This window comes from Oncorhynchus clarkii, chromosome 7 (assembly GCF_045791955.1).
Source record: "Oncorhynchus clarkii lewisi isolate Uvic-CL-2024 chromosome 7, UVic_Ocla_1.0, whole genome shotgun sequence".
NCBI classification, from domain to species: Eukaryota; Metazoa; Chordata; class Actinopteri; order Salmoniformes; family Salmonidae; genus Oncorhynchus; species Oncorhynchus clarkii.
Window position 1 is genome coordinate 22,989,012 of NC_092153.1, and position 20,257 is coordinate 23,009,268.

Sequence of the window (20,257 nt, forward strand, 5' to 3'; positions counted from 1 at the left end):
GCAGGTGCCTCCTTCATCTTTCGTCTGCCTCTAACCCGATTCCACAAACAGACTACATTGAGTCAGAAGTTGTCACCAACCCTGTCTTAAAGGTTGGTGTCAAGCTGTAGGGTAGGTGCCAACTTCCACTCCTGTCATCCTCTGGATGACCCAGGCCTGGATGGAAACAGGATGAAAACATGGTTGGACTACTTGAATCAGAATTTTGTTTTTTGTTGAAAATTGTATTGCAGTGCTAGAGGCATCACTACAGACCCGGTTCGATCCCAGGCTGTGTCGCATCCGGCCGTGACGGGGAGACCCATGAGGTGGCGCACAATTGGCCCAGCATCGTCCGGGTTAGGGGAGGATTTGGCTGGCCCGGGATGTCCATTTCCCATCGTGCTCTAGCGACTCCTTGTGCCCGCTGACTTTGGTCTTCAGCTGTTTCCTCCGACATAATGGTGTGGCTGGCTTCCCGGGTTAAGCGAGCAGTGTGTCAAGAAGCAGTGCGGGGTTGTGTTGCGGAGGACACATGGCTCTCGAGCTTCGCTCTCTCTCTCTCTCTCTCTCTCTCTCTCTCTCTCTCTCTCTCTCTCTCTCTCTCGTCCATACAGGAGATGCAGCGATGGGACCAAACTGTAACTACCAATTGGACACCACGAAATTGGGGAGAAAAATGTCTGTTTGTTAAGAAATGCGACCCAGGAGTCACCCTCCCGTCTGCCTCACCCAGGCCTGGAACTGTCAGCTCTACCATGAGTCAGACTATATACCTAACAGCCCATCTACCATGAGTCGTCCCAAATGACACCCTATTCCCTACATAGGCACTACTTTTGACCAGGTTACATAGGGCTCTGGTCAAACGTAGTGCACGATATAGGAAATATGAGACCGTTTGGCACAAGGCCTTGAGTCAGTATGCGACGTTGATGTGAGCAGGTCATTGGGTCAAAGACAAGATGAAGCCTAATAGAAAGTTTACTGTCCTAGAGCAGGTTTTACTGGGATTGCTGCTAATCTTTACTGATTTTCCTGTATGTGGACGTGGTAAATCTGGCAATACATACTGCTGCTGTTGTGGACTTGAGTCAGCCTGCTGCAGAGGAAAAGCTCAGTAGATTAACCCGCCTCAGAAATTGCAGCCCAAATAAATGCTTCACAGAGTTCAAGTAACAGACACATCTCAACATCAACTATTCAGAGGAGACTGCGTGAATCAGGCATTCATGGTTGAATTGCTGCAAAGAAACCACTACTAAAGGACACCAATAATAAGAAGAGACTTGCTTGGGCCAAGAAACACAAGCAATGGACATTAGACCGGTGGAAATCTGTCCTTTGGTCTGATGAGTTCAAATTTGAGATTTTTGGTTCCAAACGTCTTTGTGAGACGCAGAGTAGGTGAACGGAATATCTTTGTATGTGTGGCTCCCACCATGAAGCATGGAGGAGGAGGTGTGATGGTGTGGGGTTGCTTTGCTGGTGACACGGTCTGTTGTTTATTTAGAATCCAAGGCACACTTAACCAGCATGGCTCCCACAGCATTCTGCAGCGATATGCCATCCCATCATTTGTTTTTCAACAGGACAACGACCCATAACACACCTCCAGGCTGTGTAAGGGCTATTTGACCAAGGAGAGTGATGGAGTTCTGCATCAGATGACCTGGCCTCCGCAATCACCCGACCTAAACCCAATGGAGATGGTTTGGAATTAGTTGGACTGCAGAGTGAAGGAAAAGCAGCCAACAAGTGCTCAGCATGTGGGAACTCCTTCACGACCGTTGGAAAAGCATTTCAGGCGAAGCTGGTTGAGAGAATGCCAAGAGTGTGCAAAGATGTCAAGGCGAAGGGTGGCCACTTTGAAGAATCTTAAATATAAAATCTATTTAGATTTGTTTAACACTTTTTTGGTTAGTACATGATTCCATATGTGTTATTTCATAGTTATGCATTCACTATTATTCTACCATGTAGAATAGTCAAAATTATGAAAAACCCTTGAATGAGTAGGTGTCCAAACTTCTGACTGGTACTGTAAAAAAAACAATAATATAGGAACAAGGTGGGCACTGTACAAAACAATTAATATATACAGTGTATATTTTGCTTATAAAACTTCTGAGGCCAAATAATATCACTACTATTGGGGAATCCTGCTATAGTGCCTATGTCACACCCTGACCACAGAGAGCCTTTTTATTCTCTATTTTGGTTAGGTCTGGGTGTGACTAGGTTGGGTAATCTCTTTGTTTCTATGTTGGCCTGGTGTGCTTCCCAATCAGAGGCAGCTGTTTATCGTTGTCTTTGATTGGGGATCATATTTAGGCAGCCATTTCCTCACTGTGTTTTGTGGGATCTTGTTTATTGTCTTCATGTTTCGGGCGGTCTTTATTGTTTTTGTGCGTTTCCGTTAATAAACATGTGGAAACCATATCACGCTGCACCTTGGTCCGATAATGCTTACGACGAACGGCTGATTTTACTGATGTCTCGCTAAAGTGAAATTAGACCCTTGTCTGCTGTAAATCCACACATCGACGAAGATACTGCTTTTGATTTCCATGAGAAGAAACGTCATAAAATGTTCATAGCAAAGAAGGTGTCCGATTTCCTCCCGTAGCCTACTGCGTGGGTCTTCCTACCTTATGCCAAAGCTACTTCTCGCTAGAATGAGCAAACGAACAAGAAGGTTGTGACAGGTTTTATACAGTGCCCACCCTTTGCCTACTTCCTCTACGTCCAAGTGTTGGCTCCTGCCGTGTTCAAAGAAATGAACATGTCCTCCTCATTAGTTCACTTGTGAGGTCTGTTCTTGAGGGTTTGTTTAGACAGTTACCTTTCCTGTTACATAGCCTAAGTAGGGGAGACTGGGGAAGTTGTAGCACTTTTGGGCTTTCTATGACTTGGCACTCTCTAATGGTGTATCTTCACTAACTGTAACCTATACAGTATTTACAAGCCGTGTCAATTTACACTCCAATTGTTACATTATAGCAGGGAACTAAAACATTGTTACAAAGAACATGACGTACTGTAACTATTTTATTCACCGTCTGCATATTCTCCCGTGGACAGATTCTGCGCAGTTGACCAAATTACACAAGATTTGACTTCAGGGTTAAGAAGTTACAGTCTGCACACCAGCAGCCAATTAACACAGCACGGTCTGATGTTTCCATAATACACTGGAGTACATATCCTGGAGACGGTCTTCTGAAACAGGATCGGAAAGCAGAGCAGCACAGCCACCCCCATATGATCTGAGGTGAATAGGAAGTTCGACGGAGGCGGATATCGGAGAGAAATGTTTCTTGTATCCCTAAGGTTATATTCCAGATAATCTTTGAAAGACTGCTACTGACCAGGTTCTGGATTCCCGAGAATATATTCCAGAGGGGGCTCTGGCTCGGTCTTTTTTAATTCCACATTTGTGATCAAAATGGAGTTGTAGACTGGGGAGACGTATTCTCAAAGGAAGTATTACCACTTAACGGTAAAATAGTGATTGTAGGCTTCCTGCTTGGCTGAGGAGAATAGCAGTAAGTATAAGGTATTTTGTGGGTGGTTTAGAAAAAATATAAATATCTAAATATAGGGCCCATGACAAAACCCAGGCGTTTCTAGCCTCTTAATTCAAACGTTTGGGTCCATGTTTGTGATAATGGCTTATTCATTTCAGACTGACTAAAAGTAGGTAGGTAAAGGTTTTGCATTATTCATTAAAAAGAGATACTTTATAAGAAACCTTGAACTATAATTTACTATATCATGGAAATCATTTTGTCTTCTAACAATACCTCTAATTGGGGATAGACCTGGTCAATGAGTCCTGTATGATCATACTTAAGTTCCCTCTCCTCAGTGCCTTGAAAACGTTGTTCCTCTCGACTGTGCTACCTAAAATAGCTTTACCTACCATGAGTAGGCTACTAACTTTACTGGGGAGAAGGCATTATCTACAAGCCAATTGATGTCCTCTCGCTCCCTGAGAGCGACAAAGGAGCTCCCAGGGTTAACGTTAGACCTTGAACAATACCAGATGTCACATAGCTTTTTACTGTGAGAAAACAAGGGACTGAAGAATGGAATGTCAATAACAGCATTTTGCAACATATTGGATGTCAATTGTGCAAGTGTAGTTGTTTTGAGTGATTTACAATGTGGCATGGGTGGATTGAGAGATGAATCCATGTTGATGGATTTCTTGTTAGTTAGATAGGCTCGTACTTTCCTTTCTATCTATGATTGAAAGTTTTCAAGTAGTGTTGACTCCCATGAGAGTCGCCAACCAATGAAAAGACAGCATTCAAGAGTAGCATTCCATAGAGCAATACAGGGTTCCCATCAAATAAGTACAAAGTAAATATCACAACCCAGGCTACTTTCAATGTACATGATAAAATAAGGTGTCTACTAGCCATGAGTTTCTCTCACCTTTTCAAACGGTAAATTCCTTGACAGATTCTCAAAACTGTCTCTGACACAATCTGGATACTCTGCGTGGCCCTTGGTTAGAGAGGGTGGGGAAAATCACAGTGAGGCTGACAACACAACCAGCCCTCTGCAGTGTGTGCGGGCAGGTGTGCTTTCAGATAAGGAGCAGCTAGTGGAATATAAACTGTGCCTAGTAGAATTACAGAGGAGCTGTGAGACTCATTCCCCGAAGGAAAACCCAACCAATGTGCATGCAGAGCTGAGAAAATCACTCTGATCGCCAAGGATACAGTACATTGAAAATAGTAGTGCCCCACACAATCTCATGAGTGCTCATATTGCTGAAGTAATTTACTTTTCTCCATTGCTTTTGAAAATATCTGGTCATGGAAACAACATGTGATAATGGTCAACAGTTTCCTGGTTTTGGTGCTGTGGTTTAACTTTGAAAGATTGGACATTTGCAAGAATGCAGTGATGCAAAACAACTTAGGGGACACATAGTGCCCCCTACTTACCCAACAATTACCACCCCTAAAGACAATCAGCAGGTAAAGGAACAGTCCTGGGCCCGGATGCTATCATTCTAACGATGAATTTAGCCTGAAGATGCTTTCGGGAAACTGGTCCCAGACATGTTCACTCAGTTGCAATGTTTTTAAGTCTGAGCAAAAGGTCCTGTTGCAATCAAAATGGGGAACCAGAGGTATACAACAATACATTTTTATATAAAAAAACAGCAACACAATATATATATAGATATATATGAGCAGTAGTGTATTTGAAAGGTCAAGAACCCCCCCCCCCCATTTATTACATATCGATGTACTGTACAGTTTTGTATAAAAGTACGACACGTAATATCTTGTCATAAAATACAAGCCAAACTGGACATATATAAATCATATATAAAATTATAAAACTTCTGTGTCACATCTTTTTATCGTCATTTGAGAAGGTAAATACTGTATACATGAATGTAGGCTGTGACACCATAGTACACTTTTTTTTTGTTTTTGCCCTATCCTTGAAACACATTGATTAAAGCGATCAGCTGGTAACATTGCGAGCTCAAAGCATCACATCAGGGACTACTTCAGTTGAAGGAAAGCATTGAAGGGAAGGTCATTTTCAGGTGCTGGCTTTTTCAGTGCAATGCAAAAGATACACATCGCAGTGTTGCCTGCCTGATGATGCCTCAGACATAACATGAAAACAGAAAATTCTAGTGTGATGTGGACATATAAAAATCCTTCTTTTAATTTTGTACATTTATACAGCTCATATAAAATATTATACCAATAGCGTACAGTAAAAGGCTATGCAACTGTCTCTCGTATAGTTGCCTCCAGTTTCTTTGGGAGTAGCTCGCTTCTCGCTTCGATATTGATGACGGGCTTCCGACAGTTCTGTCCCTGATCAAGGTATAACTCAGGGTATACTGGGTTGGAGTTTATGGCCTGGAAAAAAAAACACAATAACCAAAGGAGAGCATTACTTTTACACTAAACATGGCCATGAGGAGCTAATAACCATTTCATTGGTCTACATGATTTACATTAACTAGATTAATTAGTTATTAAAGTATTTTGCATCTTTCAGATGCCCAGCATATTTGGATATACAGTGAGGGGGAAAAAGTATTTGATCCCCTGCTGATTTTGTACGTTTGCCCACTGACAAAGAAATGATCAGTCTATAATTTTAATGGTAGGTTTATTTGAACAGTGAGAGACAAAATAACAAAAAAAATCCTGAAAAACGCGTGTCAAAAATGTTATAAATTGATTTGCATTTTAATGAGGGAAATAAGTATTTGTCCCCCCCTCAATCGGAAAGATTTCTGGCTCCCAGGTGTCTTTTATACATGTAACGAGCTGAGATTAGGAGCACACTCCTAAAGGGAGTGCTCCTAATCTCAGTTTGTTACCTGTATAAAAGACACCTGTCCACAGAAGCAATCAATCAGATTCCAAACTCTCCACGATGGCCAAGACCAAAGAGCTCTCCAAGGATGTCAGGGACAAGATTGTAGACCTACACAAGGCTGGAATGGGCTACAAGACCATCGCCAAACAGCTTGGTGAGAAGGTGACAACAGTTGGTGCGATTATTCGCAAATGGAAGAAACACAAAATAACTGTCAATCTCCCTCGGCCTGTGGCTCCATGCAAGATCTCACCTCGTGGAGTTGCAATGATCATGAGAACAGTGAGGAATCAGCCCAGAACTACACGGGAGGATCTTGTCAATGATCTCAATGCAGCTGGGACCATAGTCACCAAGAAAACAATTGGTAACACACTATGCCGTGAAGGACTGAAATCCTGCAGCGCCCGCAAGGCCCCCCTGCTCAAGAAAGCACATATACATGCCCATCTGAAGTTTGCCAATGAACATCTGAATGATTCAGAGGACAACTGGGTGAAAGTGTTGTGGTCAGATGAGACCAAAATGGATCTCTTTGGTATCAACTCAACTCACCGTGTTTGGAGGAGGAGGAATGCTGCCTATGACCCCAAGAACACCATCCCCATCGTCAAACATGGAGGTGGAAACATTATGCTTTGGGGATGTTTTTCTGCTAAGGGGACAGGACAACGTCACAGCATCAAAGGGATGGTGGACGGGGCCATGTACCATCAAATCTTGGGTGAGAACCTCCTTCCCTCAGCCAGGGCATTGAAAATGGGTTGTGGATGGGTATTCCAGCATGACAATGACCCAAAAACACACGGCCAAGACAACAAAGGAGTGGCTCAAGAAGAAGCACATTAAGGTCCTGGAATGGCCTAGCCAGTCTCCAGACCTTAATCCCATAGAAAATCTGTGGAGGGAGCTGAAGGTTTGAGTTGCCAAACGTCAGCCTCGAAACCTTAATGACTTGGAGAAGATCTGCAAAGAGGAGTGGGACAAAAATCCCTCCTGAGATGTGTGCAAACCTGGTGACTAAGTCATGTTTTGCAGAGGGGTCAAATACTTATTTCCCTCATTAAAATGTAAATCAATTTATAACATTTTTGACATGCATTTTTCTGGATTTTTTTGTTGTTATTCTGTCTCTCACTGTTCAAATAAACCTACCATTAAAATGATAGACAGAGCATTTCTTTGTCAGTGGGCAAACTTACAAAATCAGCAGGTGATCAAATACTTTTGTCCCTCACTGTATACAACAATTGACAGTGTTAATGTGATAAACCATTTTACAGCACGCCCAGAGCCTATTGTTGCTTAACAAGCAAGACAAGGACACGGTCACCGACATCCCACCAGGTGACTGTAGACAAGCTCTAGCCATGTGGAACACCAGCAGATGGTTCCTTTCAATTATAAACTGGGTGAGTCGAGCCCTGAATGTTGATTGGCTGACAGCAGTGTATCAGACCATATACCACGGGTATGACACAACATTTATTTGTACTGCTCTAATTACGTTGGTAATCAGTTTATGATAGCAACGAGGCACCGCGGGGGTTTGTGGTATATGGTCTACATACAGTATCACAGCCCACTGGGCCTTATTGCTTACACACATTCCGGAGGAAGCCTTTACCGTGGCTTTCATGAATACAACATGAGATCCTGCATTGTCTCATAAACCCCACTATGACACCAATGGCCATGGCTTTGTATCAATATACAGTAGGCTTTTATACAGCATCTGCCCCAGAGAGGACAGGAAGTTCACAGGGAGTTTACCTGTCCAGGAAGGATCTCCTTCGGGAGATGAACTCCTTCAGGGTGAACTAACAGAGTGTGCAGGTGACTAGACCTCACACCAACACACCAACCCTACAACACACAATGACAACATTAACATCACACACAAACCCTACAACACATAATCATTACAGTTTAATCTTCCAGAATAGAATAGAATAAATCTTTGTCTATTGGCTTCACGCCAATATCCACACTGGCATACCACTGAATCAATGTAATACGCTAGTGTGGGTATTTCGTAGCCCTTGTTAGAAACTCAGGGAAAAGGGAGGATACAGTAAGCGTTTCCAGACCTTGTGTGGGTCCAGGGTGAAGCTTGGCTGAAGGTGATTCCCAGCATCAGAGTGATTGTCGTGGTCCACCTCATACATGTTGTACGAGGGGTTACCGATCTCTACGTTTAGCCCACCATTCACCATGGGCTGCCGCTGGACTATTTTCCCCCTGTAAATCATAACATTGATGAGGTTAGGAGAGCATTATAAACCTTCATGACTGCTTACTACGATGCGCATGACCATTAATCACACAACAGAACATGTACGGTGCCTTCGGAAAGTATTCATACCCCTTGACTTTTTCAACATTTTGTTAAGTTACAGCCTTATTCTAAAATGGAATAAAAAAATAAAAACATACTAATAAATCTACACACTCCATAATGACAAAGCCAAAACAGGTTGGTAAAAAACAGAAATACATTATTTACATAAGTATTCTGACACTTTGCAATGAGATATTCTCCAAACACCCCACAGGGCAGATATCCCAATTATACACAAAAGGAAGCGACACAGAGGATGAAGAGCCGGATGCCTCGTCCGGACCAGAAGAAGGCGAGTAGGAAAGCTGCCGATACCGTCAATATTACTCTTCCAACGTGCAGTCATTGGACAATAAACTAGACGAGGTACAATCACAAATATCCTACCAACAGGGCATCAAAAACTGTATTATCCTATGTTTCACAGAATCATGGCTGAATGATGACATGGATATTCAGCTAGTGGGATACACGCTGCACCGGCAGGATAGAACAGCACAATCCGGTAAGACGAGGGGGGGTGGTCTGTGCATATTTGTAATCAACAGTTGGTGCACGAAATCTAAGGAAGTCTCTAGATTTTGCTCACCTGAAGTAGAGTATATTGTGATAAATTGCAGGCCACACTACTTGTCTAGAGAGTTCTCAGCTATACTTTTCGTGGCTGTTTATTTACCACCACAGACAGATGCTGGCAGTAAGACCGCACTCAGTCAGCTGTATAAGGAAATAAGCAAACAGGAAATCACTCACCCAGAGGCGGCGCTCCTAGTGGCCAGAGACTTTTTTGCAGGGAAACTTAAATCAGTTCTACCAAATCCCTATCAACGTGCTAAATGTGCAATCGGAGGAAAAACATTCTAGATCACCTGTACTCCACACACAGAGACGCATACAAAGCTCTCCCTCGCCCTCCTTTTGGTAAATCCGACCACAACTCTATCCTCCTGATTCCTGCTTACAAGCAAAAATTAAAGCGGGAAGCACCAGTGACTCGGTCTGTAAAAAAATTATCAGATGAAGCAGATGTTAAACTACAAGACTGCTTTGCTATCACAGACTGGAACATGTTCCGGGATTCTTCCGATGACATTGAGGAATACACCACATCAGTCACTGGCTTTATCAATAAGTGCTTTGAGGACGTCGTCCCCACAGTGACTGTACGTACATACCCCAACCAGAAGCCATGGATTACAGGCAACATTCGCACTGAGCTAAAGGGTAGAGCTGCCGCTTTCAAGGTGCGGGACTCTAACCCGGAAGCTTACAAGAAATCCCGCTATGCCCTGCGACAAACCATCAAACAGGCAAAGCATCAATACAGGACTAAGATTGAATCACACAACATCGGCTCCGACTCTCGTCGGATGTGGCAGGGCTTGCAAACTATTACAGACTACAAAGGGAAGCACAGCCACGACCTGCCCAGTAACACAAGCCTACCAGATGAGCTAAATCACTTATATGCTCGTTTCGAGGCAAGCAACACTGAGGCATGCATGAGAGCATCAGCTGTTCCAGACGACTGTGTGATCACGCTCTCCGTAGCCAATGTGAGTAAGACCTTTAAACAGGTCAACATACACAAGGCTGCGGGGCCAGACGGATTACCAGGATGTGTGCTCCGGCCATGAGTTGACCAACTGGCAGGTGTCTTCATTGACATTTTCAACATGTCCCTGATTGAGTCTGTAATACCAACATGCTTCAAGCAGACCACCATAGTCCCTGTGACCATAGTCCCAAGAACACAAATGCAACATGCCTAAATGACTATAGACCCGTAGCACTCACGTCCGTAGCCATGAAGTGCTTTGAAAGGCTGGTAATGGCTCACATCAACACCATTATCCCAGAAACCCTAGACCCACTCCAATTTGCATACTGCCCAAACAGATCCACAGATGATGCAATCTCTATTGCACTCCACACTTCCCTTTCCCACCTGGACAAAAGGAACACCTATGTGAGAATGCTGTTCATTGACTACAGCTCAGCGTTCAACACCATAGTACCCTCAAAGCTCATCACCAAGTTAAGGAACCTGGGACTAAACACCTCCCTCTGCAACTGGATCCAGGACTTACTGACGGGCCGCCCCCAGGTGGTGAGGGTAGGTAGCAACACATCTGTCACGCTGATCCTCAACACTGGAGCTCCCCAGGGGTACGTGCTCAGTCCCCTCCTGTACTCCCTGTTCACCCACGACTGCATGGCCAGGTACGACTCCAACACCATCATTAAGTTTGCTGATGACACAACAGTGGTAGGCCTGATCACCGACAACAACGAGACAGCCTATAGGGAGGAGGTCAGAGACCTGGCTGGGTGGTGCCAGAATAACAACCTATCCCTCAACGTAACCAAGACTAAGGAGATGATTGTGGACTACAGGAAAAGGAGCACGGAGTACGTCCCCATTCTCATCTACGGGGCTGTAGTGGGGCAGGTTGAGAGCTTCAAATTCCTTGGTGTCCACATCAACAACAAACTAGATTGGTCCAAACACACCAAGACAGTCGTGAAGAGGGCACGACAAAGCCTATTCCCCCTCAGGAAACTAAAAAGATTTGGCATGGGTCCTGAGATCCTCAAAAGGTTCTACAGCTGCAACATCGAGAGCATCCTGACCGGTTGCATCACTGCCTGGTATGGCAATTGCTCGGCCTACGACCACAAGGCACTTCATAAGGTAGTGCGTACAGCCCAGTATATCACTGGGGCTAAGCTGCCTGCCATCCAGGACCTCTACACCAGGCAGTGTCAGAGGAAGGCCCTAAAAATTGTCAAAGACCCCAGCCACCCCAGTCATAGACTGTTCTCTCTACTACCGCATGGCAAGCGGTACCGGAGTGCCAAGTCTAGGACAAAAAGGCTTCTCAACAGTTTTTACCCCCAAGCCATAAGACTCCTGAACAGGTAACCAAAGGGTTACCCGGACTATTTGCATTGTGTGACACCCCCCAACCCCTCTTTTACGCTGCTGCTACTTTCTGTTTATCATATATGCATACACTTTAACTATACATTCATGTACATACTACCAAAATTGGCCCGACCAACCAGTGCTCCCGCACATTGGCTAACAGGGCTATCTGCATTGTGTCCCACCACATGCCAACCCCTCTTTTTATGCTTCTGCTACTCTTTGTTCATCATATATGCACAGTGACTTTAACGATACCTACATGTAAATACTACCTCAATAAACCTGACAAACAGGTGTTTGTATATAGCCTTGCTACTCTTTTTTCAAATGTCTTTTCACTGTTTTACTTCTTTACTTACCTACACACACACACACATACCTTTTTTCGCACCATTGGTTAGAGCCTGTAAGTAAGCATTTCACTGTAAGGTTTACACCTGTTGTATTCGGCGCACGTGACAAATACAATTTGATTTGATTTGATTTCCATTGATCATTCTTGAGATGTTTCTACAACTTGATTGGAGTACACCTGTTGTACATTCATTTGATTGGACATGATTTGGGAAGGCACACACCCATCTTTATAAGGTCCCACAGTTGACGATGCATGTCAGAGCAAAAACCAAGCCACGAGGTTGAACGAATTGTCCGTAGAGCACCGAGACAGGATTGTGTCAAGGCACAGATCTGGGGAAGGGTACCAATTTTTTTTTTTGCAGCATTGAAGGTCTCCAAGAACACAGTGGCCTCCATCATTCTTAAATGGAAGAAGTTTGGAACCACCAAGACTCTTCCTAGAGCTGGCCGCCCAACCAAACTGAGCAATCGGGGGAGAAGGACCTTGGTCAGGGAGGTGAACAAGAACCCGATGGTCACTCTGACAGAGCTCTGGGGTTCATCTGTGGAGATGGGAGAACCTTCTAGAAGGACAACCATCTCTGCAGCACTCCACCAATCAGGCCTTTAGGGTAGAGTGGCCAAACGGAAGTGGCCAATCCTCAGTAAAGTGGCCAATCCTCAGTAAAAAGAACATGACAGCCTGCTTGGAGTTTGCAAAAAGGCACCTAAAGCCTCTCAGACCACAAGAAACAAGATTATCTGGTCTGATGAAACCAAGATTGAACTCTTTAGCCTGAATGCCAAGTGTCATGCCTGGAGGAAACCTGGTACCATCCCTACGGTGAAGCATGGTGGTGGCAGCATCATGCTGTGGGGATGTTTTTTAGCGGCAGGAACTGGGAGACTAGTCAGGATCAAGGGAAAGATGAACAGAGCAAAGTACAGAGAGTTCCTTGATGTAAACCTGCTCCAGAACGCTCAGGACCTCAGACTGGGGTGAAGGTTCCCCTTCCAACAGGACAACGACCTTAAGCACACAGCCAAGACAACACAGGAGAGACTTCGGAACAAGTCTCTGAACATCCTTGAGTAGCCCAGCCACAGCCCAGACTTGAACCTGATTGAACAACTCTGGAGAGACCTGAAAATAGCTGTGCAGTAACACTCCCCCTCCAACCTGACAGAGTTTGAGAGGATCTGCAGAGAAGAATGGGAGAAACTCCCAAAATACAAGTGTTCCAAGCTTGTAGCGTCATACTCAAGAAGACTCAAGGCTGTAATCGCTGCCAAAGGTGCTCCAACAAAGTACGGAGTAAAGGGTCTGAATACTTAAGTAACTGTGATATTTCAGTTTTACATTTTTTTATGAATTAGGAAACATTCCTAAAAACCTGTTTTTACTTCATCATTATGGGGTATTGTGTGTAGATTGAAAAAAACCCCAGATTTAATCAATTTAAGGCTGTAACCTAGCAAAACGTGGAAAAAGTCAAGAGGCCTGAATAGTTTCCAAAGGCCCTGTATGTAGTATGAAGTGACTGGTTATCTTTTGTAATCTGTCTGCTTAGAAGTAAAGACATACCTTTGCTTCCTCTTGCATACGAAAACCCCCAAGGCCATGGTAGTGACGAGAATCACCAGCAGAACCAGCGGGACAACGATGGCCATGCTTCCTGTAACACACAGAGCAAACTATTAAACATGTTCGATACGTAACATACTTCCCCCCTCTCTGTAGTGAAACAATACAATTCAAAAAGGAAAAATTACTTTCTTCAAAGTTCCAACAAGGTTCTTCATATGGGGACTGCATTTCTATGTTAAAGTCAGTCTATGGGGGTCTGCGCAGTTAAGCCTTGAGAGCAAGTCGACAGCGAAATGTCAGACTGCAGACCAAGATCAAATATCAATCTCTGGGAGGGTAGGGCGGTTCAGAGACTGAAAAAGGTCTCCAAATCCAGACAACAGCACTTTAAGAACTGAAAATAGATTGTTTTTTCTTGTAGGATTTTGTGTCTATGTTTGTGTGTGTGAATGTGTGTGTGTACAAATGTAGGATCTTAATTTGAGCCAGTTTGCTACAGCAGAAAAATAAACCTGCAGCAACAGGAAATGTGAATTATTATCTGGATTATAATTAAATGGACATTTTTGTAGGGGCTGATACATTTTCCGCAACGGCAAATCAAAAGTGAATTTTCATAATGGACATTACAAACTTTAGAAGCTTTTTGAAACTCAAATACACCACAAGTTTGCAAATTCTAGGCAACAAAATAGTGATCAAATTAAGATTTTACATCAATTTGTATGTTTCTGTGTGTTTGAGAGAGAGCGAGCAAGCAAGCAAGAGAGAGAGATAAAGAGAGAGAGTCCCTTTACCACTCTTTCCAATAACTACTCACCCCCGCTGATGTTGCCAGACAGACTGTTCTTTGGGGCAGGTCTCTCACACTGTGTACCTGACCAATCAGCTGGACACCTAGAAAAGTCACAATGAGTATGAATAGCTGTCTGTTGGTCAAACCAAGTAGCTTTAAAAGAAGGCTATAGTGTACACACACACTATAGCCTTATCAATTATGGAGGACGGGCTCCTGGTAATGACTGGAGCAGAATCGGTGGAATGCTATCAAATACACCAACACACATGGTTTCCAGATGTTTGGGGAAAGGGGGATTAGAGGTTGACCGATTTCAAGTTTTCATAACAAATCGGTAATCTGCCTTTTTTGACGCTGATTATGTTCAAGCCTATCAACTCCCGAGATTAGGCTGGCAATACTAAAGTGTCTATAAGAACATCCAATAGTCAAAGGTATATGAAATACAAATGGTATAGAGAGAAATAGTCGACGCATCATAATTCCTATAACTACAACCTAAAACTTCTTAACTGGAAATATTGAAGACTCATGTTAAAAGGAACCACCATCTTTCATATGTTCTCATGTTCTGAGCAAGGAACTTAAACGTTAGCTTTTTTACATGGCACATATTGCACTTTTACTTTCTTCTCCAACACTGTGTTTTTGCATTATTTAAACCAAATTGAACATGTTTCATTATTTATTTGAGACTAAATTGATTTAATTTATGTATTATATTAAGTTAAAATAAGTGTTCATTGTTCATTCAGTATTGTTGTAATTGTCATTATTACAAATATATACAAAAAAGTATTTAGTCAGCCACCAATTGTGCAAGTTTTCCCACTTAAAAAATGAGAGAGGCCTGTAATGTTCATCATAGGTACACTTCAACTATGACAGTCAAAATGAGGGAAAAAAATCCAGAAAATTACATTGTAGGATTTTTAATGAATTATGAATTATTTGCAAATTATGGTGGAAAATAAGTATTTGGTCAATAACAAAAGTTTATCTCAATACTTTGTTATATACCCTTTGTTGGCAATGACAGAGGTCAAACGTTTTCTGTAAGTCTTTACAAGATTTTCACACACTGTTGCTGGTATTTTGGCCCATTCCTCCATGCAGATCTCCTCTAGAGCAGGGATGTTTTGGGGCTGTTGCTGGGCAACACGGACTTTCAACTCCCTCCAAAGATTTTCTATTGGGGTCGAGATCTGGAGACTGGCTAGGCCACTCCAGGACCTTGAAATGCTTCTTACGAAGCCCGGGCGGTGTGTTTGGGATCATTGTCATGCTGAAAGACCCAGCCATGTTTCATCTTCAATGCCCTTGCTGATGGAAGGAGGTTTTCACTCAAAATCTCACTATACATGGCCCCATTCATTCTTTCCTTTACACGGATCAGTCGTCCTGGTCCCTTTGCAGAAAAACAGCCCCAAAGCATGATGTTTCCACCCCCATGCTTCACAGTAGGTATGGTGTTCTTTGGACGCAACTCAGCATTCTTTGTCCTCCAAACACGACGAGTTGAGTTTTTACCAAAAAGTTATATTTTGGTTTCATCTGACCATATGACATTCTCCCAATCTTCTTCTGGATCATCCAAATGCTCTCTAGCAAACTTCAGATGGGCCTGGACATGTACTGGCTTAAGCAGGGGGGCACGTCTGGCACTGCAGGATTTGAGTCCCTGGCGGCGTAGTGTGTTACTGATGGTAGGCTTTGTTACTTTGGTCCCAGCTCTCTGCAGGTCATTCACTAGGTCCCCGCGTGTGGTTCTGGGATTTTCACTGCTCACTGTTCTTGTGATCATTTTGACCCCACGGGGTGAGATCTTGCGTGGAGCCCCAGATCGAGGGAGATTATCAGTGGTCTTGTATGTCTTCCATTTCCTAATAATTGCTCCCACAGTTGATTTATTCAAACCAAGCTGCTTACCTATTGCAGATTCAGTCTTCCCAGCCTGGTGCAGGTCTACAATTTTGTTTTTGGTGTCCTTTGACAGCTCTTTGGTCTTGGCCATAGTGGAGTTTGGAGTGTGACTGTTTGAGGTTGTGGACAGGTGTCTTTTATACTGATAACAAGTTCAAACAGGTGCCATTAATACAGTGGAGGACAGAGGAGCCTCTTAAAGAAGAAGTTACAGGTCTGTGAGAGCCAGGTATCTTGCTTGTTTGTTTGTGACCAAATACTTATTTTACACCATAATTTGCAAATAAATTCATAAAAAATCCTACAATGTGATTTTCTGGATTTTTTTTCTCATTTTGTCTGTCATAGTTGAAGTGTACCTATGATGAAATTACAGGCCTCATCTTTTTAAGTGGGAGAACTTGCACAATTGGTGGCTGACTAAATACTTTTTTGCCCCACTGTATATATAAATATCGGCAGATTAATCGGTATCGGCTTTTTTGGTCCACCAAAAAACGGTATCGGCGATGCAAAATCATAATCGGTCGACCTCTAAGGGGGATATCTAGTCAGTTGTACAACTGAATGCATTCAACTGAAAAGTGTCCTTTGCATTTAACCCAACCCCTCTGAATCAGAGGTGCGGGGGGCTGCCTTAAATTGACATCCACGTCTTCGGCGCCCGGGGAACAGTGGGTTAACTGCCTTGCTCAGGGGCAGAACGGCAGATTTTTACCATGTCAGCTCGGGGATTTGATCAAGCAACCTTTCGGTTACTGGCCCAACGCGAGGCTACCTGCCATTCCATTTGCGCAGTTCCGGTCATTATTATGAGCCATCCTCCCCTCAGCAGCCTCCTGTGACACGCACACATCTCTTAATCTCATCTCCTCATTTGTTAAAGTCTCAGGGAACATGCATGCATAATTCATTCCCGCATCGAGTTAAAGAAAATAAGCATAATCTCACACGAAGTGTGCAACCCACATGGCACCCTATTTCCTGTATGTTGCACTACTTTTGACTCGAGCCCATAGCGGCCCATAGGAATCTGGTCAAAAGTGGCGCACTATGTAGGGAATAGGGTGCTATATGGGACGCAGAACGGTTTAGGATGTAATCCAGAGACAGTGATCCATTAGTAGTTACCTCCTTCCCCTCCCTTGCCCAGAGGATAGGAAGACATGCAATTACACTATATGGGGAATCTGACAAGGGTGATCGCATGATGATGAAATGATATTAGCTAATATTAAATGGACTGTAAGCAGTATTTAATCAAAGTTTCATTAGAGGGACCGTGGCTCGCTGCAGGTACCACATGAATCATAGTCCTGAAGGGAATGACAGCTTGTAGCTGACCTATATAATCACACCGTTGGTTGCTTGGGAGTATGTTCAGCTGCAGAAAGACCGGGTTATTATCCTGTTTTCACCACCTGTATTGAGAGGCCAGTGCAAAGAGAGAAACGTCGGGTGCGTTTGTGCTGTGAGTGACGGGGACGAGGAACATGTGTGGTAAGGAGTTATATCGCACAGCATGTTGGACAACAGACAGACGTACTGGTGAGAGTCTGAGTCGGGGAGTGATGTGCAGAGTGGACGCTGCTGGAAAGTGAGACAGTGAGGGCTGGTCTCGGGAAATGGCGGGAGAGGAGGAGGGAAGGAGATGAGGAAGAGAGGAGGGAGGGAGGAGGGGAAAGGGAGTCAGGGAAGAGAGGAGGGGTAAAAGTCAGACCTACTTGCACTTGGGTTTGTTTAAGGCAGTTAACGTGCAAATCCCTTTATTCTGACAGTAGTTATCACACGGATTGTCCCGCTGGTCACAGCGCTGGTTCAAGAACCCAGGCGTGCAGCTGCAGCACAGAGAAATGATCGCCACATGAACAAATCATATATTGAGGGACACAGAGACAAAGTCTGGGTCTGAAATGGCACCCTATTCCCTACATAGTGCACTCCTTTTGACCAGGGGGCCCACATATGGAATAGAGTGGCATTTTGGACACACTGATAAAAGAAGATAAGAGCACAATACATTCTCACAGTCCACCAGCTCGGGCTATTGGAGGATACAGAGTATGAAATCGAACAGATGGAGCTAGGCCCTATTCCATCCTAGTGTTTACATAGGATGTGTGTGTGTGTGTGTGTGTGTGTGTGTGTGTTCAGGTGAGAAAACAAAGCGTCATGGCAAGCAAATCCATCCAATGTCACGCCAAGTGGGAGCTAAAAAAAGTGAAACCATAGGAATAGCCTACAGATTGTTGTTTGAGATCTATAGCATGACACATATAGCCTTCTAGGTACGTGTGGTCTTTGTCCACCACCGACCCAATGAAACAAGCAATTGGATGCCGTAAAGATAAAAGAGAAGAAAAAAAAAAACGAACAAAAACAACGAGCGGGAAACCGCTGATTCAAAGCTGTAGTATAGGAGACGGTGGTATGTACAGTATCGAGGCATACAGTTTAAAGCTAGAGTCCTTATTTGAAACAATAACAAAGCACCCACCCCACCTCTGTTTTGGTAATAGGCTAAGGGATGGGCCTGGAGAAATGTAACCACTCTCAAATTCATAGACAGAACTACGGACGCAAGAGCTGACCGTCCATGAGGCCACAATTATAGTCTAACAATGTTTTAAGGACATACGGTTTGTTTACATTTACATTGTTTACAAACATTGGAGTAAAATACGATTATAGTTTAGGTTCTGATGGGGTACGACAGTTAAACTAAGCTCATGAGGCATTTATAAGTTATATTATTCAAACATCAATGGGTATATGTTATTAATTTGGCTATGCAGACTTTAACACATGTCTAATACTGAGCATGATTCATTCCAAAAAGTCCAAAAATGGATGATGTAACTAAGGGTTGATCAACTTTGAAAAGCGTCTTGAGAGTGATGCAAGCCCCAGAAACAAACACAACCAAAACGCCTCTGGATACTTTAATGCAGGAGATCCTATCGTTTGCAAGAGAAAAAGGAAAACAAACCCTTTAATCTTGGAAAAAACGTGGAAATATGCCACCTCATTGTGAGACCTCGTGGTTTTCTACTATTGTTCCCATTTTAGTAGCCTGGGTCTAATCCAGTCTCTGCTACATTACCTGCTCTGTCTCTCACAGCAAAACCACACAACCACTTCCAATACCACTAATTGTATCAGTGATGTGTGCGTGTGTGATACAACTGAAAGCAGAACGAAGACAAACACAATGGCTGCGTTTACACAGGCAGCCCAATTCTAATTGGTCTTTTGACCAATCAGATCAGATCTATTTCCAAAATAGCAGAATTGGGCTGCCAGTGTAAATAACAGCCAAAGAGATGTACAGTACGTTCTTGAGAAATCTGATGACGACAACCTGCTCAATTGAAAGCCATAGAATCGCTAGAAAAAAAAGAAAAGAAAATTGAGCTGACTTACTGGCAGAACGGCAGACTGGTCTCGGGGTCCTGGCGACAGGTTCCTCCGTTGTAACAGTATCCATCACACAGCTGACAGGTGGCGTCAACTCTACCGTTACTGCAGCTGTAAGGAAAGGAAGGGATGACTTCATAAAGCATTACAAGCATATGTCTAATGCATTTATAACGCCTTGTGCCTTATTCTATGGTGCAAACCCTGAACCATGGAGACAGGAGAATGCTGACATGTGGTAGCATCCACAGAAATATAATTACTAGAACGGATATTCCTTTCAAGTCAATGTTCTGTGACGGGTGGACCGGCCTTATTGAGTGTACCAATAAGTAGTATCAGTCAAATGTTCCATTCTAGTAATTCTAGTCGGTAACATTGTTTGGATATCCACAGACTATCAGTAACATGTCAACTAACTATCAAACCCTAATCCTAACCCTAAACGAATCCTAACCCTAAACGAATCCTAACCCTAAACTAATCCTAACCCTAAACGAATCCTAACCCTAAACGAATTCTAACCCTAAACTAATCCTAACCCTAAACTAATCCTAACCCTAAACT

General features: G+C 43.5%; 1 protein-coding gene across 1 annotated transcript in view; it reads right to left on the reverse strand.

The window, feature by feature from the left end:
* Positions 1-5,454: 5,454 nt before the first annotated feature.
* The window catches only part of LOC139414171 (low-density lipoprotein receptor-related protein 1B-like), a 195,784-nt gene continuing 180,981 nt past the window's right edge, over positions 5,455-20,257 (reverse strand). The window contains exons 84-90 of the mRNA XM_071162057.1: positions 19,697-19,801; positions 17,998-18,111; positions 14,372-14,448; positions 13,549-13,639; positions 8,442-8,592; positions 8,125-8,217; positions 5,455-5,882 (exon numbers count right to left, since the gene is read on the reverse strand). Coding sequence (XP_071018158.1) covers positions 5,742-5,882; positions 8,125-8,217; positions 8,442-8,592; positions 13,549-13,639; positions 14,372-14,448; positions 17,998-18,111; positions 19,697-19,801 — 772 coding nt within the window. The 3' untranslated portion in view covers positions 5,455-5,741. The remainder of the gene's footprint in view (positions 5,883-8,124; positions 8,218-8,441; positions 8,593-13,548; positions 13,640-14,371; positions 14,449-17,997; positions 18,112-19,696; positions 19,802-20,257) is intronic.